A 26943-nucleotide genomic window follows, 5' to 3' on the forward strand; every position below is an offset into this window, starting at 1 on the left:
TTCGTCGCTGCCATTGAAGCGAGTTCTCGAAGTTTTTCCTTGGTTCGAATCCTGTTCTGCACCACATAGGAAGGCTGCGGCATCACTGTGTCACGGCGGATGCGGCCGCTGTCGGCTTCGCGAGCTGGTGCTCACGCTGGACCCACGCCGTTGTCGCCAACTTCCACTCGATGTAGCCTCTACATCGCCCTCACCGCATCTTGGGAAAGTGTGGCGACCTTTAACATTACCAACCATTGATTTCTTCCGCTTTTTGCCGAATTTGTTCAGCATATGAAACTTTCTCGCTGACCCGGGCAGTGTTGCGTTTCTCAGTCGCTACACACAGTTTTTCAAAATGGTGTCGCAGCGCGACGGCGGCGCAGGCGGGCTCGCTTAGCAGACGACACCAGCCAGCTCCGCCAATCGGGTGGCGCGGTCTTCTCACGTGGGCTTGTTCAGCCAATAGGAAACAAATAATGTGCTTTTCTTTATTGATTTATTTTGCACCATCCAATAGTCGAAACTGAGCGGCAGTGACGGGAAACTTAAGCAGGAAGGCGGCTCTTTCAAATTTGACCGGACCCCGCGCGATCAGCCGTCGAACTGATAACACAATAGCGACAGCGTCTTCGCTTGTATATATAATTAATCGTGCTCAAAATGAGTCAAGCACGCCTACCAAGTTGAAATGCACAAGCTTTAACCCTCTCAAGCCAGGCCCACGAAGTTTGAGCCAATGTCGATCCTGTTCAGCGAAGGTTAACCTGGCGCTGTTGAGTTCGTGCACTCGCTACTGGCGGACCTCAACTGAAATGTAAGCAGTTAGGTGGAACGAAACTGCTTTTATAGTTCAGTTCTGGCCTTAGCGATTTGAAATCAGTTACACTTCACTTCGCACGACGCGTACACAATAAGTGATAAGCAGCGACACAGCGCTGTTCCAATGTCTGTACGTCACCGTACCTGTAGGCTGTCGGCCGCGTTCGCTATGTATATGGGTGGGCCTGTACGTGCTGCTTTGCCGACACATTTCTCAATTTCAGAGATGCACTGTTTGCCTCTGCGTCAAGTGGCAAACAAGAGACGGTGTATTCGGTATAACGCAGCATAAACAACTGCCTCTCTCATTTACACCAAAGCCGTGTGAGCGATGGCATCCGCGCGTTTTCGTGAGAGAACAACATGGCCTACAAATAAGCACTTAGGCGAGCACAGTTTTTTCTAATAATGCTCTATGGCACGTTAAAACTGTAAGTATGATGGAGTTAAGGAAAAGTGAGAGTGAGTTAACAGCCTGCAATATATGTACCGTATTTACACGATTGTAAGTCGACCCCTTTTTTAAAATTTGAAAGTCTGAAGTTGGGGGGTCGACTTACAATCGAAACCAAAACATGGCCCCGCCAAAAAAAAAAAGCGATACCAACGAGAGCTACAATGTAATTACAATTTTATGTTTGCTCTATGGCCCTGCCCGTATCTTTTCGCTATCCCGTGTGTTTGTTCGCTTTTCGGAAGGGTTTTTCAACATTTTTTAGAGTCTTAAAGTGCATGCAAAACTCATGGGGGGGGGGGGGGTGTCAATAGTTGATGGAAGCGCCGCTGTTTCCATTTGCGGCGGCACCCTCAGAACGGCGGCGCTTGCGGGGAGTATCGGTAGTTCATGGAAGAGCAGACACTGCTTGCGGGTGCATTGGTATTGGTTTAACTTTTTCACGCGCTCCACTTGACTGCCGGCTACGTGCTACTTCTATGCTTCCCCAGTCGTCATGAGTGCTGCAGGCCGACTAATCTTTCGGCACTCGTTCACAGCAGCGTTCAAGAGGGCTGCCATCCTTTACGCCGAAGAAACAAATCACTGCGCAGCGGGCCGCAATTTCGATATTTCTAAACAGATGGTGCGAGAGTGGCGATACTGCAGCGAAGCGAGATTTTCACCCTGTGGCGGCAAGTGAGAAATTTCCCACGTGCTGAAGCCTGGACGCTTTCCGGAGCTGTAGGCTAAGCTTGCGGCGTACGTCGCTGAAATGCGGCTGAAATGCGGCTGAAATGCGTGATCGGTCCCTGCCATTGAAGTGCGACGTGGTCATGAAACAAGCCCGGACCTTCGCCTTAATTTTAAGGTTCTGCTCCGCCGTGAGTGCAACGAGTGGCTGGCGGCAGAAGACTGCGAAATTACGCCAACCGGACCTGTCAACAGAGCCTCCCTGACAGCTGCGTGTGGTTGGGTGCATTTGGCGTGGGCTGCTGTTCTGCAAGATGTCCTCGTGCGGTCGTTTGCCAAATTTGAAATTTCGCTGGACCACGACGCGCTGTGGGACCGCAGCAACGATGACGATGGCAGCACTAGTGAACACGAGTCCAGTGACTATGTCAGCTACTAATAAATTTTCGTTATCGAATGCGCCCTCGGTTTTTTTTTTTTTTTCGGTCATGCGATATGGGGGGGTCGACTTACATTCGAGTCGACTTACAATCTTGTAAATACGGTATCTATATCACACTTGCCATCGTTTAAGTGGTTCGGCCGCTCGTATTGACTCGTCTCAGGGTGTAACGACATGGCACATATGCGCAGATATGCATGTTTTGCTACATTTTGACACTATTTCATATCAGCGATGGACCTTTTCCACAATATTGGACGATAACGACCTGCGGCTGTAGATGTCGATGCAAACGAGTGCACTGCTCTAATAAATCCGACGCAGAAGGCTGCGCTCGAATAATTTTTGAATATGCAAAACGTCTAAATAATGTGTAAATAGAATACAAAAAGTGGTGTCCAAGTGCAGAAATCGGTGACAAATTGCAAGGCAGCCGTGCTGCCAAACGGAACTCAGCGTGCCTTTATCAGCTGCACTGTTTGCAGAACAGCGCACTCGGGCCTGCTCACCCAGCAGTCACTGAGTGCTACATGGCTTCAGGAACGACATGCTGTCCCGAAGAAGCCATTAATAATGATTCGCGATCCACGAAACGCACAACCGACGCACACTCAACGTGGGCGCCAGGTACACAAATGAACCGGCGAAAGCCCAGGGACCCTTCCAAAACGTTTTCAGCGTCGTGCGGCAGAGGGCAGCACAGGAAAATAAAAGAGGCGGATTACTGTAGAAGAGAAAGAATTGTATTATATGGGGCCCTGCTTACTATTGTAAGCGAACTGGAATTGTTCCATGTATGCGCTATAGGCTGCTGTAATCCCACTATCAGGTGGTGCAATTTCTTACTTCTTTGAAATTGAACTTCATTTAATTAAATGTTTTGGTTTATCCCACGAAATGTGAATTAAGTTTTTAGAGTATTGCATTGTGTCCGTTCCAGGGTTAAGCACTTGCAAATGCTTTTTTATGAAAACAGATGCTGCAAGGAGCAGCTGTATGTATTAGTGAACAGGCTAGTCTAACTGTATGATGGCAGAATGAAGAAAAAAGCCGCTGGCGTTGTGCATAATAAAGCTTCCGTGTTGTGAAAAACGATAGAAAAGAAAGTAAAAAATGCATGTAATATGCACTGTTGAAATAAAGGTGCTGGTAGTAATAGAGGCTTATTGGCTATGTGGGTGCTCAAGGGAAAGTGCTTTAGAAGGCCAGGACATTGTAGTAAATGACTAACTTTCTTGGCCAGTAGCCTGTAGAGAGATCAGTGAAGCAAGGTGCAGCAATGGCACCTGACAGAAAAAAAAATTGTTTTTCAGATTGAAGCCAATGGGGGCCGCCTTGACCGGGTGGACGTGCAGGAAGTGCTGCTGGAGATGCGCAAGTACCGCATGGGTCTGATCCAGACGCCAGACCAGCTGCGCTTCTCCTACCTGGCCATCCTGGAGGGCGCTCGGGCCTTGTCCTGCTGCCAGCAGGTAGGCGCCACCTTGTATATCTTGCCACGGCATCAGAGACCAATTGGATGGATTTTTCTCTTCCAGAAGGATGCCCACCCCACAGCTGATGAGCGGGTGCTAAGTCGAAGCCCTGAGCGCAATGGGATAACTGAGGAGAGCTCGGAATCTGAAGCAACCGACTCTTCAGATGACGAGGATGAAGGTGATGATGAGGACACTATGGGTGGTGGGAAAGATGCCAGTGAGAATGGTGAAGGCAGCAGCCGGCTCCCAATGGGAGCTGGTGACTCTCCACCGCCGCTGCCACCTCGGCTCAAACGTTCCTCTGAGGAGAATTCCAACAGTTCGAGTGAAGCCAAGGATCTTCTGGCAGGTGAACCGGGTGCAAAGGAGACATCTCCAAGGAAAAGGTGCGCATCATCTACACATTTCACATCTGGCACTTTTGAATGGTTTCTAAGTGACAAAGGAGACAGACTCAGGTAGCAACTGTGTTTATTTTGAATCGGAGCGTGGTTGCTATACGCTGCTTAAGCATTTGTGCTGCAAGAAATTTATTACCTATTCTATAGTGAACAATCTAGTTAGAGGAATAGCCCTTCACCTCGGCAGCTCCCCTGTGTTTGAGGGATAGTCTACTTGTTCATATTTTATGTAGACAGATTTACAGTAGAGTCTATACTTCTGTTCTTGCACTGGAGTACATTGAACGAATTTGGACTCTTCAGTTTTGCAGGTTCTATTTTTAATAATACTATTCATGATGCTTAACTTATGCATTTTCATCTTTGCAATTTTCTGATCCTTTCAATGAGACTTGCAAGACGAGTACCCCCCATTCAGTAGTAAATTGCCATGTATTTGTTGATTATTCTTGCAGACTTCGTAGAAAGGATTCATCCCTAGAGAATTATGCATTATGTCATGGTTTGAACATCCTCGGCAATGTTGAGCCATGTCTGAAAAAATGCATGAAAATGCATTTATTTGGATAGTAGCGTTTTTCAAGTAGTTTAAGTGTTGCTTTGCATTATGAAACACGTTGGTAGAACTATATTAAAGGAACAGCATGCATTCATAAATGTGATGCACACATCCATCTCTGTCTAATCCATCTTGGGCAAGGGGAGAAATAGGAGAAATATGTAGTGTGAATAAAATGCAGTCATATAGTGTGTTTTTGTGTAAGCCTGTAAGGGATTCATGTGTGGTTTTTTTGGAGTACAACTTGTGGTTATTGAAGTACGCCTCCTCAGACATGATTGTGCCACTGCAATAGTGGGATAGTCCGTGACATGTTGTGATCTGTGTTATATTTGTGCTCTCTTGGCATGGCATAGGATGTACGTGAGGGTTTGTAACCCAGTAATTAGCCAAGTGTTCTTTTGCAATGGCTCTGAATTCCTTAATGCCACAAAGCCCATGTATCAATTCTGATATGCTGAATCAGATGCCTAAAGGCTCTAATTTAGGTGCTGGAAACGCAATGTAGAGCCCGTACTAGCGTTTTTGACATGCTGGAGGGAATTTTCATTTGAGGTTAATTCAGTAAATCAATTACCAATGGATTAATTACTTATTAATTTTTGCTGAATTACCATGACTTTTTTCATACCAGTATAATCATGGCCAGAAATAAAATGTGAACAAGTTGTTCAAAGGGGCCCAAAACACTTTTTATGGAAGTCGAGAAATGCATTTGAAGGGAAAATAGACTACTTCAGAAATACCTTGCAGCCAAAAGTGCTTCCATGCGTTCAGCAGAAGCGAACTTATTGGCAATTGAAGATCGCCTTGAATCCCCTTTGCATGCTCCCACTCCTCCTTCAGTGCCTTGCACTGTGAAGGTTATGGTGCAGCAGGGTGGGCCTACAATGGTCCGCCTACTGAAGGTCACATGGTCACATGTGCTGTTCATATTTGATTTTGGATGTTCACATAGATGCCACTACTTCCGATTTTAGCATCTACGATGCCTTTACTGTGCTACAGTACTAGATAGCTACATGCGGCTGTATTCTCGCATCGAGTGGCATGAGGAGTGCATTTCCTTTTGCGCTTATCTGTAAGGCAATCACACAATTTTTGAGGGTTAAACAAAGCTTCTCTTATGTGCGCTCTTGCAAGTATATTGACTATGTGCACATCAGCTGAGAAGTAGCCACATCCAAATTGTGCATTTGAAGCTCACTATGAAGTGATGTCTGCCAAGGTGTCCAGCTAGAAGTTGCCAAGAGTGAGCACACGCTGACAAGCATACGTGTGGTCTGACCTTAAGTTTTGTGTGGTTCAAGGCTAGTTGAGCATTCAAAACTACTCTAAATTAGCGAGGCCTGATGGCTACGACACTGATAAGCAGCGTGGCCAAAATTTCATTCCTACACGGGTGGGCACAGCTGAGCAGGAGCAGACAATATTCAGCTGCTTCCGAAAGTAATCAATTCTTCTCGAAACGCAGGCTTTTGCTTGCTTCAGCCCATTTAGCAAGCTGCGTCAATAAACAAACATAGTAACAGTAGGCAGAAGCACACTGATCCATACATCCTTCTTACTTGATATCAGCTGCCAGCCAATAGCAGCCGTCTATTGGCCGACACTCACATTCATACCCATGTCCACTCACACTCACCAGCACATGCTGAAGTTTACACTCGCATTTACTCACCCTCACAGGTACTCACTCACATTCATACTCACATCCACTCACATTCACCAGCACTTGCTAATGTTTACACTTGCGCCTGCTCACCCTCACAGGTACTCACTCATGTTCATAAATGCATCCACTCATGCTCCCCGGCACTCGTTCAGACTTGCAGGTACTCACTCATGTTTATACTTGCATTTACTCACTTTCACTGGCACTCGCTAACGTTTTCACTTGTGCCTACGGACCCTCACAGGTAGTCGCTCGCATATATCGTGTCCACTCACACTCAACAGCACATGCTAATGCTTACACTCGTGTCTACTCACCCTCACAGGTACTCGTGTTCATACTCGCATCCACTCGTGCTGATCGGCACTCGTTCAGACTTGCAGGTACTCACGCGTGTTCATGCTTTAGTCCACTCACTTTCACCGGCACTCGCTAACGTTTTTTGTACCTGCGTGAGTACGGGAGTGACTACCCTCACAGAACTAGCCACCTGCCTTACACCCTCTTCACACCCACCCGCCTTACACCCTGTCCTCTTTAGAAGAACCCCACCTATGTATACTGTGGCGAGGAAAGCATACGTCGCCTTGAAGAAGACAAGTCCACTTGTCGAAACGTTGGCTCCTGCTTGCACCTTGTTCTCGTTTTGCTCATCGTCTTGAATTTCCATCTCCCGCATTCCCCGTGTTTACCCTCACAGGTAGTCACTCACATACACACTCACGTCCGCTCAAACTTGTCCCAGTACTCAGTCACGTTCACACTCACGTCTACCCACTGTCACAGGTACTCGCTCACGTTCACACTCGCGTCAGCTCATGCTCACTAGCACTTGCTCACTCACATTCACAATGTGTGCATGAGTGTACTCATGAGTGAGTGTGCTGACCTGTGGGCCTCACTCTTATCTTCATCGTAAACACTGCTGGTACATTTTCTTGCCTAATGTGCAGTACTAATGGTTCTAAAAAAATATAGCTCGGGCAAACAATAAATTTTTGCCGCCAAATTTGTTCTTTTGCGAGGAAACATATCTCTGCTGTCCTCAACAAAACAACCCATAACTGCATACTGTACTATACAGTCGAATGCCTCTACAACGAATGCCTCTACAACAAAATGACTGGTATAACGAAGTATTTCGCATGTCCTGGCGGAATTCCTATCTTTCATATGTATTCTGAATGCCTTTAGAGCGAAGACCACTACAACGAATTTGCCTGTACAACGAAGGAATTTAGGTGTCCCCGACGGCTGATTTGCTCCTTTACAATGAACGCATGTAGCGGCTCCGTATTTGCCGTTAGCGTTAGCCACCATTGAGCTGCAGAGAGCATAGGGAGTGCCAGTCGGCACCGCAGCAAAGACTGCATGGGAGAATCCGAGCTCTGCAGTTTCCATGGCAACCGCCCGACATGCAGGAAAAAAAATGTGCGCAGGGGGCCGAACGACCAAATATTTTCGCGAGCGGCAGTAGAGTTGCCTGCCGGCAGAAAGAAAAACTATTAGGGGCGAGGACTTACGGAGTCGCCATCTGTCGGAAGCACTCCCCCTTGCATAGTACGAGGGATAATGCGGCGCGCTCCTCATAGGTTTGGTTTATGGCGCTCAATGAAAACACCACATGGCAGCCCACCTGGAGATTTCTGTAAGTACTCTCAAAACGAGGGAAGTTCTTTACTGTCAAAATAATAATCTTGGGTAAGCTGAAAGCACAGAATTGTTTACAGACACTATATCTTTACCGAATATGTACAGTGAATGCCACTGCTCGCGGTCGCCGTGATGGAGTCTCCCAAACCGGCTTCTTGCGTGAAAAGTAGGCAAACGGTGAGAGCAAACGACCATATTTACTCGCATAATGATTGCACTCGCGTAATGATTGCACCGCTGAATTTTGTCGTCAAAATTTGATTTTTTTTCTTTCTCGTGTAATGATCACACCCTGAACTTGTCGCAGCGATATGTCGTGTGCCAAGTCTAGCAAATGATGATCGTGCTTACCATCTGTCGAATGCTACGTGAACGACTCTTGAAGACATATCAAGTGGTCTGCACGTGCAGCACCCAACATTCTTAAGTAGATGCCCCATTTCATTCCCTTCATCACTTTCCGCACTTCCATGAAAAAAAAGCTACAACCAAGCTTGCCTCGGCTTTATTATTTGTAGGCTTCATAATGGCTTTTGGTCAACGACAACAGCAGAAAGGGCGCCTTTCAATTCTTCTCGACTGCACTCTAGGGCATGCAACAAATCGTGAGCGGCAACGATAGTGGCCACGTTTACGCCAATATGTTAGAAGTGTACCCTATTCATACGCCGACGCTTGTAACGCAGCTAAGATATTCGCCGACCCTTAGCGGAAACGTGCCGTATTAGGCTAGCAGTGAAGACAAATGCCGCAGTTTCCGCAGCATGCCCGCCATGTGTTTCTATGTCACTGGTAGTTAAGCTCGCCCATCTCTTTTTCTGTCCCCTCAAAGTGGACATGGCTATGTTATTGTCGCAAACTTGCCGATATTAACAATATTATTCATTACTGATACGGAAGAAACTGTTTCAATACACGTAATGTACTTGCGAGAAGAAAAATAATTGCGTTCGGTGCGTTCGGCTTGCTCCGCCGGCCGCCATTTTTGTTTTGGTGTCCTGCACTGACAGCGGCAGCTGCCTGCTTGTCATCCCGCAGCAAATGCGGGATGAAAAAAAGAAAATGTTTCTTTTCGTGGGAAATTTAACCCGCATAATGATCGCACCCCTGAATTTGCGTCATATTTCTTGACAAAAAAGTGCGATCATTATGCGAGTAAATACGGTATGTGAAATATGTTCTTATAGTGGGCTATCTGTATAACCAAATGGAACATAACAGAATGAAGCCTCAATTGATAGCACAGGTTCTCAGCGACTGACTGCGCGCGTCTGCATGCATGTCCGTGCACAATGTTTTGCTTTTGCTGCAAGCGCGTTTTTGCACCATGCTGTGAGCTTTAGGCCACAGAATATGAGCATTTGACAGTACACAAGCAACCATTGTTGCGTGGCTGCTATCAGAGCTGTTCAAAAATCATTTCAATATAGAGACTTCAATGCCTACGGCGATTGTGATGTGCCATCGGGACAATTCAATCTTTTTTTTTCTAAATTCTTGGACGTTTCAATGTTATTTCTCAAGTTGCGTCGCACTTTATATTTATTGGTCTTCTCAGCGTGCGATTTTCCGCTGCTTCCTTTTCGTAATCCAATACATTGATTCATAACATGACCTTGTGCCATGCCTTTTTTTAAAGCACTTCTTACCGCTCCCTTTCCATTCCAGTGAACTTGCCAGAATCTAGCATTAACAAGTTCCTAGATCAAATAAAGTGTCATGACATTAGCCAGGGAGCGGGCGTGGGTGAGCGTCCCAGTGCGCGTTTTCGGCTACTCACCGAACATCGCAGTCCCGACGACATAGCAGAAATCTTCCTCGTGTCGGTGCTTGCTGCATACCCGAGTTGTAGCCGATGGCTGTTTGCTGGTTCTAAGTTTCGCGAGCCAAGCTTCACTCAGCTTCTCGTCCTGCGGCTGCGTGTGAATAAGGCCGACACCAGGCTCCGTTGCGTAGGTCTGGCAGTGCGGCACCGAGCAGTAGCCTACCTGCTGCACGCCTCCAAAGGCAGCCACTACCTATTATAATAGGGCTTTCAAATGCTGTCAAGCAGATACCCAAGGCAGGAAAACTTCACCACTTAACCAGAATCGCAGCGCAGGTGGGACTTCAAACTTTCGTTTTCAGCTCGCTTCGGCGCTTTAGAAGCAGCCGACGTAGCCGCTGTGTCCACATGATCCCTCGTGCCACATCACGGCGACGGTGGTGCCAGCTTCTTCAGTGGTGGAGCTCGCCCCCCCAATAGGCACATTGATCTCTGCGCTCCTGCTCGGTGGCATAGTGAGCTGTTGGCTGTGGGAAACTGTAGACTGTAGTGAGCTGTAGATGTGGAAACTAATACTGGCGATCTCTGTGAACAACACACACAAACACGCCGACAAAGCCGGCGGCTGAGGCGCGCCATTTTGCACTTATCTATTTGGGAGCTGACCAAATGACAAAACTTCAATGAGTGCTTGCCGGCACTTCCCTTTTCCCTGCATTGAGTAGGATTATGCGCTGTTTCTGCTCATGCATTTACGTGCTGGCTAACTGAGTTGAGCACACATGGTTTTAGCCATCTTCTCTTTGTTCCTTGGTGCATTTGGAGCAGCGTTTGGTGCAACGTTTCAGGATCGCCATGGTGAATGTAAGCAGTGCGTTAATATCGAAGCACCGACAGTTCTCCCTTGACGAAAAGTTTCAAATTGTCGGTGACAGAAGGTGAGATGGACCCGTCGCGCAAGAAGATTCGAGCCGTCGCTATCAATGATGTTGATGCCGCCGTCTACATTGGGTTTGCAGACATGTGCGCGAGAATGGTTCAGGGAGTTTGCTTGTGCGTTCAGTGTTGGAGACATTCAAGGCAACCAGCGGATTGCTGAGGAGTTTCAAACAACGCCATGGCATAGTTTTTAAAACCGTAGTGGGAGAAGAAGCCGATGCGTTGAGCGATCTTGCTGACAGCTGGTGCGAGTCGGAGCTGCTCAAGGTGCGGCAGGAGTACAGACCAGCAGACATCTTTAATGCTGACGAAACAGCCCTTTATGAGCTGCTCCCTAAAGAAAACACTTTGCAAGAAGACAGATCGTTGCAAAGGTGGCAAGAAGTCAAAGCAACGCTTGACAGTGCTGTTTTGTAACGCTGCGGGTACAGAGAAGCTAAAGCCACTTATGGTCGGACGGTCTGCGAAACCGCGGTGCTTCAAAGGCATGTGTAGCCTTCCGGATGACTATGGCCAACAAGAAAGCCTGGATGACGGCGGACTTGTTTCTAGCCTAGCTTTTGCAAGTGGAGAAAATGATGCAGCTGCAGAACCGCAAGATTGCCCTTGTTGACAACTGTGCCGCACACAACAAGCTCCCGGTGCTAGAGCATGTGAATGTAATTTTTTGGCACTGAATTGCACTTCCCTGTTGCAGCTGTTAGATCAAGGCATACAACAAGTACTTCCAATCGGTATTTACTGCAGATAACGGGTTTGTCCCCCCAATAATTCCTACAGGTTTCACCATCGACTAACTAAACATAACTGACTCAGGAATCTTTAACCTCCTACTCGGATTAGACACGAAAAAATCTAGTGGCCCTGACGACGTCCCGAACGAATTCTTAAAGCGATACGCAGAATGGTGCAGCAGGTATCTTGGCATTGTCTATCGCATATCACTTTCAACCGGACGTGTGCCAGATGACTGGAAAAAAGCAAAGATAATACCAATCCATAAATCAGGTGACACAGCCTCTCCTTCCAACTACAGACCGATATCACTAACTAGTACGTCGTGCAAGATACTAGAGCATATAATTTTAAAACACCTAACAACATATTTTGAAGAGAATGGCATACTAACAGCCAATCAGCATGGATTTCGGCACGGGATGTCAACAGTAACACAATTGACTGAAGTTATACATGACCTAGCACAGACTATTGACAACCGCGGTCAAACAGATTATTTCTAGATTTTAGCAAAGCATTCGACTGTGTGTGTCACAACAAGCTAATTGCAAAATTGGAGTCAATTATTGGAAATGGAAGCATTACAGCCTGGACTAGGGATTTTTTATCACAGCGTTCACAGTTCGTTTTCCATGATGGAGCATCATCTGATACAGTTCCTATCACATCTGGCGTTCCCCAGGGCTCGGTCTTGGGGCCCTTACTATTTTTAATTTACATCAATGATATCGTCAATAACATAACATGCAGCATAAAGCTCTTTGCAGATGATTGCATTATATATAAAGAAATAAGAAGTTGCGAAGATCACCTTACTTTGAACAGATGCCTTAATGAGATAAATGCCTGGTGTGAACAATGGCAAATGTCTATCAACATCAAGAAATCAGTGACAATGGTAGTAACAACAAAGAAGATTAAATCAGGATTCACCTACCTTCTCAATGGTACACCCCTAACTAATGTTCAGCAACACAAGTATCTAGGACTGACTCTAGCATCAGACTTGAAGTGGAATAAGTACATTGCCAACATCACTTCAGCAGCCACCCGTAAGCTTTTCTTCCTTAAAAGGTCCCTGAAATCTGCTCCCAGTCATATCAAACTGCTATGCTATAAAGCCTTTTTGCGGCCAGTACTAGAATACGCCAACACGGTTTGGTTTCCTCACACAAAGACAAACACAGCCGAAGTGGAAAAAGTTCAAAGGAAAGCAATACGGTTTATTCACAACAAGTACAAAACCACTGACTCGCCCACAAAACTCCTGACTTCATCCGGAATGGACACACTGGCAAACAGAGCACAGCAAGCTCGACTAAAATTCATACGCAACCTGTTGCACAACCGCTTTAACATAAATTCTTCAAAATACATCACTTTCTCTACATCCCGTATTTCACGCCATAAGCATAATAAAATGTTAGTTGAGTACCCTTGTAAAACGGGCACATTTAGGTACTCTTTTTTTCCCTACTGCTGTTAGGGAGTGGAACCACCTCGACCCAGCAATAGCTGATATAGACTCTCCTTCAATGTTTAGTAATATGATAGAAAAGAATAAGGAATGACTGCTAGAAATATTTTAGTCTTATGCAAATTTGTTTTTTACATTGTTTAGATCTATCTCTTATGTTATGTTATGTTAGATTGTATTAAGTTATGCACTGTTAGGTTGTAAATTGTTGTTGCATTTATATTTCACGAGATTGTATTGAATGACAATTTATTGTATTTATAACATCTGTTTCATTGTTATAGCTTACTTCACTAATTATATGCATGAAACGATGTCTTTCTTTTTTTGCATTTTGTATTTTTCCAGACTTTACTGTGTACCTACATGTAGCGTATCTAGTTCATTGTACTTTGTATTCACATGTTCTATGAATAATGTTGTATCAACGCTTACATAGTAACAATATGCCCACCTGCTATGGTCTCGATAAAGAGACTGGCAGTATTGAAAATAAATAATAATAAATAAATAATAAAGTCTGCCAAGGCACACTACTGCACGATGTGGGATCTCTCACACCCGTACTCTTGGGACAAAGGAACGACAACACAGTAGTGCAAACAATCACAAGGGCATTTATTGCACCTTTCATAGATCAATGCCTGCTAGCAGAGTTGCTATCCACAAAACATGCCGATGGGCGCGTGACAAATCTAGAAGTCCGACTCACCGCGACCAGAAAACGAGCGAATATGTTCGCCCCATGCTATATCCCAACGCCTGGTCGTTCGCGCGTACTGTCACGCGAACGGTGTCCAAGGCGGCCACGCGAGACGGTCTCGCAGAAGCATGGGTCGGCGGCGCGCGGCACGTTCGTCCCGCTTGCCTCCCGAACCCAAAGAGAGCGAGCGCCTTGTCTCCCGGCGCCCGAGTAACCCCGCAGCGGCGCGACACTCGCGCCATCTTTCGCACTGCGCCCCAACCACATCGACCGCCGCGGGCATCACGCAGGCCACGCGGCGAAGCTGCACTACAGGAGGCGTGCTATGCGGGAAAAACATCAGGGGACGCGCGAGAGTCGCGCATCCCCACAACGAGAATGCTGCAGAGAATTCTGCTAAACTTTGAACACAAGGTTGAGCTGCCAACAAAGATAAACGTTCGCGAAGCCATTGAAATGATAACGATTGCTTGGTGGAGTGTGCCGCCTGATGTCGTGCGTAATTGCTGGCAGAAGGCTGGATTTGCTACAGCTGAAGACAGCGCTAGCGATGCACCTGACGACCGCACCAATGATGGCAACTGTTCCAGTCTTGCTACAGACCTTCACAAATCTCTCAACTCGTATGCTGCCTCTTGCAACGCAGCAGCGGGAGTGACGGCTGACGAATATGTCGCGGTTGACGAAGACGTGATGATCTGCTCGGAACTGACGACTGCCGACATCGTCAAAGCCATTAAGGACGCGAAGGAGGCAAAGGCTGAGAAAGCTAGCAGTGATGAAGAGCCTGCAGGCAAAATGAGAATATTGACGACAAATGAGGAAGTAGCGGCATTCGTGCTCTGTAGATGTACCTTGTGTCGCTCCTGGGTTTCGCAGTGGAGCATGCTGTGAACCTTGATGTAATAAGGCCGGCTGCAGTTGCACATTGCATCGAACGAAGTGTCCAGAAGAAAATTACCGACTTCTTTCATTAAGTATCTTTAATTCATGTTAAATAAATGTTTTTTTTTTCTGAATGTGCTCAGCTTGCTCTATTGCGTGCGATACAGTGCATGACCTTTACAATGAAATGACCTTTATAGCGAAGGTTTTTGGAGGCCCCGAGCTCTTTCTTTTAAGGCCGTTTGACTGTATATTATACAGCAATTGATGCTTGTCTCGCAGAACCACCTGAATGAATTTCTCTATGGAAACATCACAATAGGCTAATGAAGGGTAAACAAACACCCCAATATTCTTGTGCACTGATTTCAAGTTTATAAATTTTAGAAATAACCTGTTTATTTGCAAACTTATTGCACTTTGTGCGACTAGTTGCCGCCATACGTTTATTTTTCATGTACTATTGCTTTTGCTACAGAAGTAGAGATGTGCATTACTTTTAACTATTGCAACATGTCAACAGCAAGGAATGCTTTTTATGTATATTTACATAGAAGCGAGATGTGTAATCACTCTGTGGCTGTTTTTTTTTTAGTGTGTTTAGCATTCTTTGGGAACTAACTGCGATCTCATGTGACTGTCTAACCGTTTTTGTGGGACGTTCCCAAGAATAGTTCAATCTAACCTAGTGGGAAAAACTGCACGGTGGAATGGGAGAGTGTTCTCACAGTCTTCCCTCGTGACATCTAACGTTTTGCGACGCTGTGCCTCTGGTTGAGCATGCAGATGATGTTTGAAACGCTTTAACTGGACCAGACAAAAGTAGTAGTCAATGTACGCACAGAATGCCTATGGCATCCATCTGGCATCTGCTCCAGTGCCCTTCTATCTGCACCAGCGCCACAGTGTGTGCACTGTGGGTGCTACGAGATACACCCGTAATTATTCCCGTAATTACTCCCGAAATTATTTGACTAGAATTACTATTTACTTTGAATTTATTTTGGACCAGAAATCTGCTGTTCGCCCCTCTCCAGCTAGAATGGTGGTAGCAAATATGGTTTCATGCACTGTTTCTGCTCATTGTCATCAATCATTGAACACATAATATTGAGGAACACTGGACACGTAAATATTCAGGCTAGGACTAGATTCTGTCATCCTCCAGGACCGTGATTTTGCCCTATTTTGGTTCCTGTATTCATAAATGATATTGTAAAAGGTATGGTAAAAATAAGGTTGCATGTGCAGACAGAAGAACTTGAATTTGGCCTAGTTGGTGTTTACTGCATATCAAATTGGCCGCTAATAATGAAGAGGACCGGGGAAGGACAGGGTCCTTGTCTTTATTAGCAGTCAATATTATATGCTGTATATATGGACGACAGCGCAATATATTCTGAGGTCATGCTGCTATCTGATATCATTAAGATTTCTATAGGTATTTTTTGATAAGCCATAGCAATTGTCTGTCCATTTCGAGTAAAACAAAAATCTGCCACTACAAAAGAAAAAAAAAAAACTACTTGCCTATGTGCTTCACGTGCAAAAGTGGTCATTTGAAATTTCTTTATGGTACTATTAACATACCTATCATTGCAGTAACCCAATACTATAAATTTATAGGTCTTTTGAGAACTAATGATCTTGGCTGAACTGAACACACAAACAGACTGCAAATGCCAATTGTAAAGGATTTTTTTCTTCAAAGAGTGCTGAAACATTCAGTTTCATTTTCATAGAAATACATACCTAACTCCCTTTATATACTCCATTCAATGATCTGTCAAAGATTGAAATTGCATAAGAGTCAAGTTTTACAACATGCTGTCACATCATTTATATCTACTTTAGTGTAATGATTCTTTTTCCCTCTCTGTTGTCACTCTGCAATGCATTATATTTTGTTTATTGTATTGTATTATATTGTAGTATATGCAGTATTTTCTTCTTTAACCTATCTTGATCCTGTTAAAATTCAGATGTAGAAATTTCAGTTTTTAAGAAATAATCACTAGACATTTAATAGATGCTCATGATATAACAGAAACAATTAATTTGAGCTGCAGTGCTAGTGTGTAGATGTGGAAGGCCTTACACTTATGATAGTTTCCTATTTTAGACACTTCAAACCCTCCTTTGCAGGAAACCTTTATTTTCGGTGCCCCTTGTAACACATAGGGCTGTTCCAGCATTTTTGTTCTTTGTATAGTTAATAGCTTGTTGGGAGAAAAGTTCACAAATTTACAGCATTGGCATTTTCACATGACTCGTATCCTGGCACTGTGCGACTGCTCGCGTTGCATTTTCCTCCTGTGTGTAATGCGTGCTGAAGTAATTGTGTGGCATGCCAACATTTCATAACAAGTGGTGCTTTCTTAGTGGCAAACAGCAGGCACACTCGTCTGTTTAGCACTCTGGCTTTGTATTTGCTTTGTATTTTGTACATGACACCTTCCATCGTACTGATTTGGAGCTTGTGCACATATGTTTGTTGTTAGTGTACTTGCTGTCCCATTGACTCGCTGTGCAAGCTGGTTTCCTTGCGTGAAATTTGTGTAGCTGTTGACACATTTTCGTTCTTTCTTTAAATTTTAAGCTTCTTTAATTGGGCAGAGAACTTTTGTGCTGCTGAGCGAGCCATTCTTTTTCTTCTGTTTGCATTGATGCATACTTTGTGCATGATACTGAGTCCGAGCTTATGTCCATGAACAACCTTATTTTGAGAAGCACGCTAATACGGAATCTGGCTTCAGGCCTTGCAAGAGGACACTGCCAGCGTCTATATGCAGTGAGTTTCACCTATAGGGGGCCTCCTAGTGGTGGATTTTGGAAATCGAGAAGGGAGGAGTGGCGTGGCTGTCCAGCAATAGCAGCAAGGTTGACAGTGGTACGGGGGCGTCGATTTTCTGTTTGTGCCCTTAAAATATAATTATTCATGTGGTGACAGTGCCCAGAAAGGAAAGGCACTATATGACGGCGGACATGTTTCTGATGTCGCTGCGATATTGGATGATCCACTCGCACTGTTCTTGGGGCAAGCACTTTGCCTTGCAATTATATAGACACTCCAAGGGAATTTTCACCGCCGCGTTGCCATGGTGCTCCCTATGAAGTCCAAGTGCGATAATATCCTGTCACGCCTTATGTGTCATAAGCTGCAAGTGTGAGGGGAAGTGTGTAAGGAGTGAGCTGAGAAAGATGTTGGCTCGATGCGCACTGTCTTCTTGCGTGCGCAAGGAAGGGGGAGAGGTTGGGGGCAAGTGAGTGTCTCCTCCTCTACCCCAGCCGTGCGTCGCCACGCCATGCCTTGGAGCTACCATATTTTCCCAGTATCAGTCGCATCTTTGTATAAGCCACACTCCCACTTTTTGTGAGTTTCTAAAAAAAAAAATTGGTATATAACTTTATAAGACATACTTATATTAACAAACACAAAATTGAAGTGCAGTAGTAATAAAATCATGTCCGTTTAAAAAAGAATGCGAACACTTGTGTAGCGTGGTTGGAATAATGAAACGATGTGCACATGTAGAGCGCTCAGTGAACTTTTTGCACCACCAGTGAGGGCTGGGTGAACAGCACTGGGCCGCATGCAGTCGCAATACATCACAATGGCTTTCACTTTCTTATACAAAAATGCATCAGCTTGGTGTCCCCAACGCCCTCCAGTGGCGCAATAACTGCCAACAGCCACACGCTCAGAGTATCGCGTCTCAATGGCTGATCACTGTACACTCATCATGAAATGCTGACTTTATCTATTTCAGGGCACTAAATTTCCATAAACCAAATTCATATGAGCTGGAAATCCTAGTAGGAAATAACTTCAACAAAGTTTGGTACAGTAACCCAATATTTATCGCTCTTCACTCAAAGCCATTGAGCAACTTCAACCACTTGAGCTGACAGCATCGATGGGTAATTAAAACTTTCTGCTGGGCTAGTTAGTACATAGTTGAAGCTAAAGAATGGCATGACACAGAATACACGGTCCTTCGTGTCGGTGTATTTTGTGTAGTGCTATTCTTTGGGCCTCTGACTAACTTGTACAGGACATTGTAGGCATGTTGCTGGCATTCATGCTTGGTATAAACAGGCAAAAGATCGCAACACGCCTGAACCAGCCTGAACACCCTTGTAAGAAAATGAAATAGTGACCACAAAGCGGAAGCACCGACTTCTCGCGCAGTCAACTGATGATGGTGATAACCAATGGTGCTTGTGCCTCTTGTAATGTGGCAAAAATTGTGGCACCCTTTATGTAGTTATCTATTGCATCAATTATGTGGGTTTAATCTTTTCTTCAACAAAGGCTAAACTATAACAGCAAACTATAGTCTGACCTTCAATCACGGAGGCACTTACATCATGGAGACCATGCTGACTGCCTTTACTGCTGCTGCTGCCTTGTAAGCAGCATGGCGAGCCCTACGAGCTAACATCTGTACCAATGGTTCAGATGTTAGTGTTAATACAGTAATGTTAATGTATCTGTTACTGTTAATACACCTGTTACTGTTAATACACCTGTTACTGTTAATAGGTTAGTACAGTAACATCCCGCTGTTAATACAAGATTCAGTTTATCCAGAATGCTGCTCTGCATGGTTTACTCCTCTCGCAAGAACTAAAACAATGACAAAAAAAAAATGCATATTTATCGTGCCAGCAGCATGGTTTTATGCACATATAAGTCGCACCGCACCGTTGTATAAGATGCACTGGGGAAAATTGGGGAAGAAATCGTGACTTGTACATAAGAAAAATCACCGGGAAATACGGCAATCTTCGGAAAGGTCAAATGCTAGGCCAGCCGAGATGACTGGTGGCTGCATGTGCACTATCTTTGTGTGTGCCTAGTGCTGGAGATTGCGTAATATTGCAAGTTTCGGAGACGCGTTGAAGGGACAGAGCAGAAGCGTTCGCTCCCTTCAGTTTGCGCTCATCACGCCAGCATTGTGGCAGTGTGTGTTTGTGGTCATCAAGTGAGGTTGGTTCATGTTTGCCTGTGTGGGTGACACTATGCTTGCTAATTCAATTGTGAGTGAGTGTTTACAGCATTTATTAGGCTGATAAAACTATGAACCTTTCTTTGTGCATTTGTGTAATACTTTTCTATTGCAGTCAATGCTTTGCCTTTCGGGTAGTACTGTGACTTTTTTCTAATAATAAACACTCTGAATTGTAGAAAGTATATCCATGATTGCGTACCTTCCTACTTCCCCAAATGATATAGCACATATGGAGAACAAACCTCCTGATAATTTTTCAGTGGTAAATTTTGTCGATGACTATAGTCATCTACACATTGTAAGAGTTATAACTCTTTGGAATGATGAGCTACAGAAATATTTAGCATGGCACCTTATATCATTGTCATAATAATTGTGGCCAATTTTCATTGAAATGATACCAGGGGGTCGAAAGTAGAGTATCTTGACTTATGCCCATCCCTAAAAAAAAGTATGGGAATCTGATTTGAATTTGTTAAACCATAAAGCTTTGCAGCTATGTCATCACTAGTTTTATTGTCTCCTGTAATCATATTCTTTGTCAAAGTTGCTGAGCTAGTAATATTTGGGTATGTTGGTAATATGCAATGTAATCTGTGCTCTGCTCATTGTGGTCATATATTGTATGTGTATATATTTTTCAATATCTTTAAAAGGGTTATACAGCACTTTGTAGCAGCACACTGTTCTATTTGCCAGACTTATCATTGCAATTGTGGTCAATTTAGTGTGTTGTACCACATGTAAAGACACTGACTTAAAGGGATAGTGAAGAGAAAAATTATTTGAGCTGTGTTACTAAATTACCCTTTTACAATAAAAAAAAAGCCACTCTTGCTATAGGCTTGGTAAGCCAGAAAAGAAAAAGAAAAAAAGAGAACATGAAAAAAAAAGAACATGAAATAAGTGTGGTGACGCCGTCTATAAGTTTATGCACCTGGTCACCATGACGTCATGGATGTTGATGTTGTCTGCTAGGGCCAAATTCTCTATCAGTAAGAATGGACTATTGTATTTTCAGAAAACAAATGACTGAACTTGGCAATTTTCGAGAACTTTTATAGAGTTCATGTGGTAAAAAAGAAGCAATGTACGCTTTTTTTATCCTGAATGATGCTAAAGTGATATTGGCTGTGCAACTCACTACACCGTTGTAAACAAACTGGTGATGCTGAGCCATGACAATGATACACATTCACATGTTGTGCTATGTGATCGCGGCTGCTAGCAGTAGGTCTGATCTACATTGCTCTTAATGCTGTCTCAAGTGCACACATCAGTGCTTTTGATCCCTTAGTTCTTTTGTGACCATCTTGCAGGGTTCTGTTCATAAATGCTTACCAAATAATATGGCATCCACAAGGACTGTTCTAGGAACTTATGGAGTGATTACTTGCTGCTGAAACATAGAAATCTTATATTAATGAAATTAAGGTAATAAAGTTTTACACTACAGTACAACTTTCTTATATCAAGGTGCGGTTGTGTTTCAATTTAGGACATATGAATGCAGACTCCTGTGTGTGTCCCTCGACTTAGAATCTAGTCAAATAGTTTCAAATTCACTTCATGGCATGGAGTTCAGGTACAAGGGTGTAACTGCCATGGTGTTTGGGCCATTCTGCACCATTGGATTATTCTTGCACTGTGCTTGACCATACTCAGCGTATTGTGCCAGAAGCAATAGCTGGCACCATCCTCTGCCATAAGGCAAGCTTTACTCCAAGAAAATATGTTCTTGTTTCACTGTAACTGCAAATGTAGGCACCAAGAACAAAGACATAGGCAAAATAGAAAGTGGATACATCCACCTAGATGCAAAGACGAGTCTATTGAATGTGTTGTGAAGCTTTGCAATGCTACGGATGCTCTGCTGATGCAGCAAAATTAAATATAGCTGAGGCTTTGCAAATCGCACAAGAATTAGTATGTAGAATTGTATTTAACCTATTCTAATGCACACCCATGTAACAAAACAGTGTGCACTTAAACCTAACACGTATCAGATCTTATTTAGAATGCCAAAAAGGGATCATGCTTTCAATTCCTTAGTCAGAAAAGTGTGAAAGCTGCAGAGGATGGAAAATTGTTCACATTTATTGTCCATCATAGTCATTGTCAAACAGCCCTGACTACAACATCCTGAACTAGGTTACACCTTGACCTACTTGCTCCAAAAATTTAAGTTCACTTTAGAGTGTTTTCAGAAAAAGGAGTTAAACATTGTTCAGATCTGACTTTAATAGCTTTTATAATGTGAAGCTTTCCTTATCTTGTACGAGGCACTTCGTGCGTTTGGTAGGTTCCTGTCTCACCTTGTTTCAGGCCTTCTAGAAGAAAAAAAATTGTGTCCAGTTGGAACGAAGTCTCCCAGCAAAAAAGATTGACGCTGTACCTATTAGGCCATACGTCCATGCATACTTCTTTCGTGCCAATGCCAACTACTGCTTTGAGACAATTGCTGCATGTATTTGTCTCATAGCAACGTTTTGCTTTAAAGGGCCCCTCACCAGGCCACATAGCAAATTTTGGTTGTACGCTGGAAGTTGTTACCTGCCCTCTGTGTTCTACCGCCAGAATTTTTACAATTGGTTCATTAATAGCCAAGATAGAATTATTTCAGTGCGTCAAACCCATGATTTCAGGAGGCGTGTGTGATTGCCAACATACTCTCTCTCCACTTTCTCCCATAATAGAGCTGGAGGATCGCGTGATGTATACATCATGGGCCCCGCCTTCTTTTCTTTCTTCTTTTCACTGAGCATGTGCTGGTGGGCGAGTTGGTTATACATGATTACAATGAAGGCGCCGAATAAAACAACGGACTAAGGAAGGCAACACGAAACAACCACGTAGGCGCTAGTCAGTCATAGTCAGACGTAGGTGCATAGTCAGTGGAAGCATGCTGTGCAGCACACTTCCACAGACTGTCTTGTGCGCAAGCTGTTGTGTTTGCCTAGTTTTGTGCAGCGCATGATTTTGCACGCTGTGCATGAGAACATCTGACTAGCAGTATAAGTCAGTGCTACACGAACACTGAGGCAGATGCAAACGGATCACAGAGCATGATTGCGCGCTGGAACACTGTACTGTAGAAACTGACAGTTTTGCTCCTTGTGTGCGACTGCATGACATGGGAACAAGCAGACGAAACGGAAGTATGTCTCTCTTGCTGCAGTACAAAGGAAAACAGACATGCAGACATTTGGTTTGTAGGTTTTATTATTTATCTGAACTTTAATTCGTCTATTGAAGCAACAGATCAGTCAAATAACTGTTGTTGCCTTGAATAATTCTCAGTCGTGTGCGACTGCGAGTGACGTCGTAGCACGGCGAACTACGTAGGCACACTTGCACGATTGATGTCGACTTTCTGCCTGGGAGCGTGGCACCTGCAAGGAGAAGGGCACAGGGCATTTGGTTTGAAACTTCAGCTCTTTTCGTGTCGCATAGCGGTATTGCAGGCACGATTGTTAGCGTTCATTGTGTGCACTGTGCTTGTCAGTTCGAAATGGCCAAACGCGGTGAGGGGCCCTTTAAAAAAAACAAGATCACGAGTGTCAACTGTCCTTAGGTCACAGATGCAGGAAGCAAATGCATGAATAACTGTTATCGTTATCACTGTGATTTACTTGTGTTATATTGCATAGTAACAAGTAGCTTATAAATGTGACAGTGTACCAGTATTCACCATGCTTGTGGCAGTTAGTCCTTTGAGATGTGACATGGCACCACCTACCTTTCGGATCAGCCCTGGGCATAATGGAACTTGTAATGTTTCTTTGCCCAAATACTATAAATCTGATAGCATGCCATCGCCATCATACCATCGTCGTCAACACCTTGCTACTGTCATCACAGACAATTGCTCACTCTATATGAACATGTTGGTGCATCTGGTAATGCTTGCAGAACACCTAGCGATGCTGAATGGCCTTCTGCCTACAAAATGCTTTGCATAACATTGATTGCCACAGTGTGCATAATCTTCTTCCTTCGTGAAATGTGTGCTTCGTCACTTCCTTGCAACTTTGAAAGGCACAGATTAAGTGTATAGTGGTGGCTTATTGTTAGAGCTAACAGGCAACTCAATTGCCCACTGTGGCAAATCTTGAAGTATGCAGAAGTCGTGGTGGAAATGCTCTTTTCTTTCTGCTTGCATGTGCTGCTCATCAACACTATATGATTGGAAGTTTGTAATAAGCATCAGCAAACATTTTCCTTAAATATTTTAACTCAGACAAATAGAACAGAGTGTCATGGTTTTTCAATCTCTACGCGTCTGCTGCCTTGTCTGGCTGGGCACACATATTTAAAAAGCAGTTGTCCTGTTGCTGGTTATAGATTGCATTTTGGTTACACGGATTGTTGACTGCCCAACTATATCTTGCCTTCATTGGAGCACCCACCGTGCCGGCTTAGTGGCTCTGGCATTCTGTTGAGCTTGGGGTTGCCTGTTCAATCACCATGGTGGCTTTAGCGGCTATAGTGTTGTGCTGCTAAGCATGGAGACGCGGGATGAAATCTTGGCCGCAGCGCTAATATTTCGATGGGGCCAAAATGCGAAGACGCCTGTGTCCCATGCATTGAGGACACGTTAAAGATCCCCAGGTGGCCAAAATTCATCCGGAGTCCCCCACTACGGCGTGCGTCCTAATCAAATAGTGTTTTTGGCACATCAAACTCCAAAATGCAATTCAATGAGGGTTGCTTGTTCGATATCTGTTTGTGGCAGCTCTATTCTGTGGGGGGCAGAATGCAATAAAACACTCTTGTAGATATATTCAGGTGCTCATGAAGGATCCTATGTGGTCATAATTAATCCTGAGCTTGCCACTACAGTGTGTCTCAAAGCCCCAGTGTTGCCTTAGTACAGTACCCTATAAATCATACTTTTGGAAGTGGCATACATCTTTGCTAAATGAAAGTAGGTGGAACACAAATCTTGAAAAACTTTTTGAGGTGTTGTGTTAATCAGACTCCCAAGACATAGGTTGACTTTAGATAATGGTTATTTTGAAGTTTATGCTAGTTCTTTCATTTAATGCGTGCATTTCTTATAGTGTGAAGAGAATTTGTAGTGTGAAGAGAAGCGCTGTCTCTGTGTATCTGTTTCTACGTCTTCGTTCAGTCGTGCTTACACACTCTATCATGGATTCTAACCAACTAGCCCGCCAACGTGTTTTAACCAACATCTTTTATTTTATAGACATCTGTATTGAATAAAAGGTTATGGTATAAAAAAAACTGTATTTCAAAGAGAAAAAGAATTGAAAATTGTATGCAAATATTTGCAGCTTGTTTATTTGTGTGTATGCTGTCTGTTAGAGTCTTAGGGGGAGTAGTGCTTCTTGCAATAATATTGTTTTGCAGTTTGAGAATTTTCTTGCAAACTGTCCACCACTGTCGTCAGTGACAAGTCGAGAATGCAAAACATGATCCAGGGCTCCTCCCACGAAAGCTCACTGCACTTCCTATTCATCTACAGTCGCCGGCCGTTCATTCGGACCTCACAGGGACTGCGGAAATGTCCGAATAAACAGGTGTCCGAAAAAGCAGATTAAGAAAAAAAAAATGAAATCCTTTATTTCCACGCGCTTATTCGGGCTCGGCAGTAGGCTTGAAGAAATCGTGAATGCGCCGTTGCACGCTGTTCAGTTTACGCGCAGTCAGATAAACCTGAATCTCGGAGAGGGTTGTACGGTCACTGTTTGTGCACGCTCCGCATGCGACGGCAGCGTAGCACGTTGTGCGTCATCTTCCGACTCGGAGTCATCGTCCGGCGGTGCAGCAGAAACCTGACGAATGATCTTGCCGTCGTTGAGTTCTGCGCATGTCAGTACTGCAGTGTCAGCACCTGTGAAACTGTCAAATGAGACAGTGTCCGGAATCTCAATGCAACCACTGCGCAGGTCTCGGCAGAACATTTTCCGCGTCAGTAGGGAGCACATCGGAAGGCGACAAATCTTAGGCCTCCCGGCACCCGCTTGCCGGCATTCCCCAGCGAAGTCTGCGCGGGCACTGTCGGCGCCATTAGACACTTGACGCGATGTTTCCGTACGCCGCGTTGGATCACCGAAACCTCGACACAGCACACAAAGCAAACACCACCGTGCCGACACCAGTCGCACAAACGAAAAACGTAGCCTGCTCGCAGCGTCGTGCGTGAAGAAACAAATCAGCTGCTGGATTGTCTTGACATGGCTTACTAAGCTGAAACTGGAACTGCTGTAGAGTCTCTCTATAGAACCAGGCAGAAACGATGATGATGAGCGGGGATTTCCAGTAGCGCCACTTCGTGGGGCAGCAAGGAGGCTCTGTTCAAAACAAAAATCGCGTTCAGCAAGTCGAACTATGCGCCGGTCATAGTCGGTGCATGATGCTCTCGATCGAGTTGGCTCAAGGAGTGTTAGAAAAATCAGACGAGAGGTTGCAACGTGTCCGAACTTTCGGCAGTTGTTATACATTATGGTCTATGGGGGGAATGGCGGTGCCGTGAAGCTGACCGAATAATCGGGCATGTCCGAATTTTTGGAGTAAAATCGGTCGGCGACTGTATTTCTCCAACTTCTGAAAAATAGTTCTCTTACGAAGCATATAGGCACCAAAGGGATGTGCCCTATTTCTCAGTGATGACGATGCCACAGTCATCTGCCATGCTCACTAGCAGCCATTACCAGCGATGTGTGGATGAAGAGAGCGCAAAGCAAAGCACAAACACGTGCAGAGGACACTGGGGATTTAGGATTAGGAAAGGGATGATTCTGACATCTGGTACAAACAACCTGCTTGCTGACTCCCTGAGAGTGCGAGCAGATGTGTGCCACAGCGTAGACACTCCACCAAAATTGATCCCTTTGCAGATATAGGTGTTGCTTGCATCTAAGCAAAAACCTCTCCCCTTGGGGTTAAGATGTGGATACAACGGAGAAGGAAATGTCAAGTGATTTGTTGGTGCATGTGTAATGTTCTCTTGGAGGGGCATTAGTTTCTGTATTCTTGACCTGATCCACTGACTATAATAGTGTTGCTTGAGTTGGTTTTAAGTAGGTGCTCACTTTATATCACGGGACATAAATTATACCACTTTTGAAAGTGCAGAAGCCTGTTCACAATGTACTGCAGAAATTTTTTCTTCCTTTGGAAGTATCCTGGCTATATCTACAATATTTTGCAAGAAGTTGATAGTGCTCTTTGGTGCAGCAAACTTGGTGGAACAATGTCTCACTAGTGCTGTGTTTACTTCAGTATACTTGTCAGATAGTGAACCTGGCATAGCGTGATAA

General features: G+C 44.5%; 1 protein-coding gene across 3 annotated transcripts in view; it reads left to right on the forward strand.

The window, feature by feature from the left end:
- Positions 1 to 26943, forward strand: part of LOC142590404 (tyrosine-protein phosphatase non-receptor type 1-like) — a 96516-nt gene that overhangs the window by 21995 nt on the left and 47578 nt on the right. For 2 of the 3 annotated variants that reach the window (XM_075702496.1, XM_075702506.1), the window contains exons 7-8: positions 3683 to 3841; positions 3908 to 4233. In XM_075702496.1, the coding sequence (XP_075558611.1) occupies positions 3683 to 3841; positions 3908 to 4233 (485 nt within the window). The remainder of the gene's footprint in view (positions 1 to 3682; positions 3842 to 3907; positions 4234 to 26943) is intronic. The other variant, XM_075702490.1, reaches the window with a different exon arrangement.

Source organism: Dermacentor variabilis, chromosome 1, assembly GCF_050947875.1.
Source record: "Dermacentor variabilis isolate Ectoservices chromosome 1, ASM5094787v1, whole genome shotgun sequence".
Taxonomy (NCBI): domain Eukaryota; kingdom Metazoa; phylum Arthropoda; class Arachnida; order Ixodida; family Ixodidae; genus Dermacentor; species Dermacentor variabilis.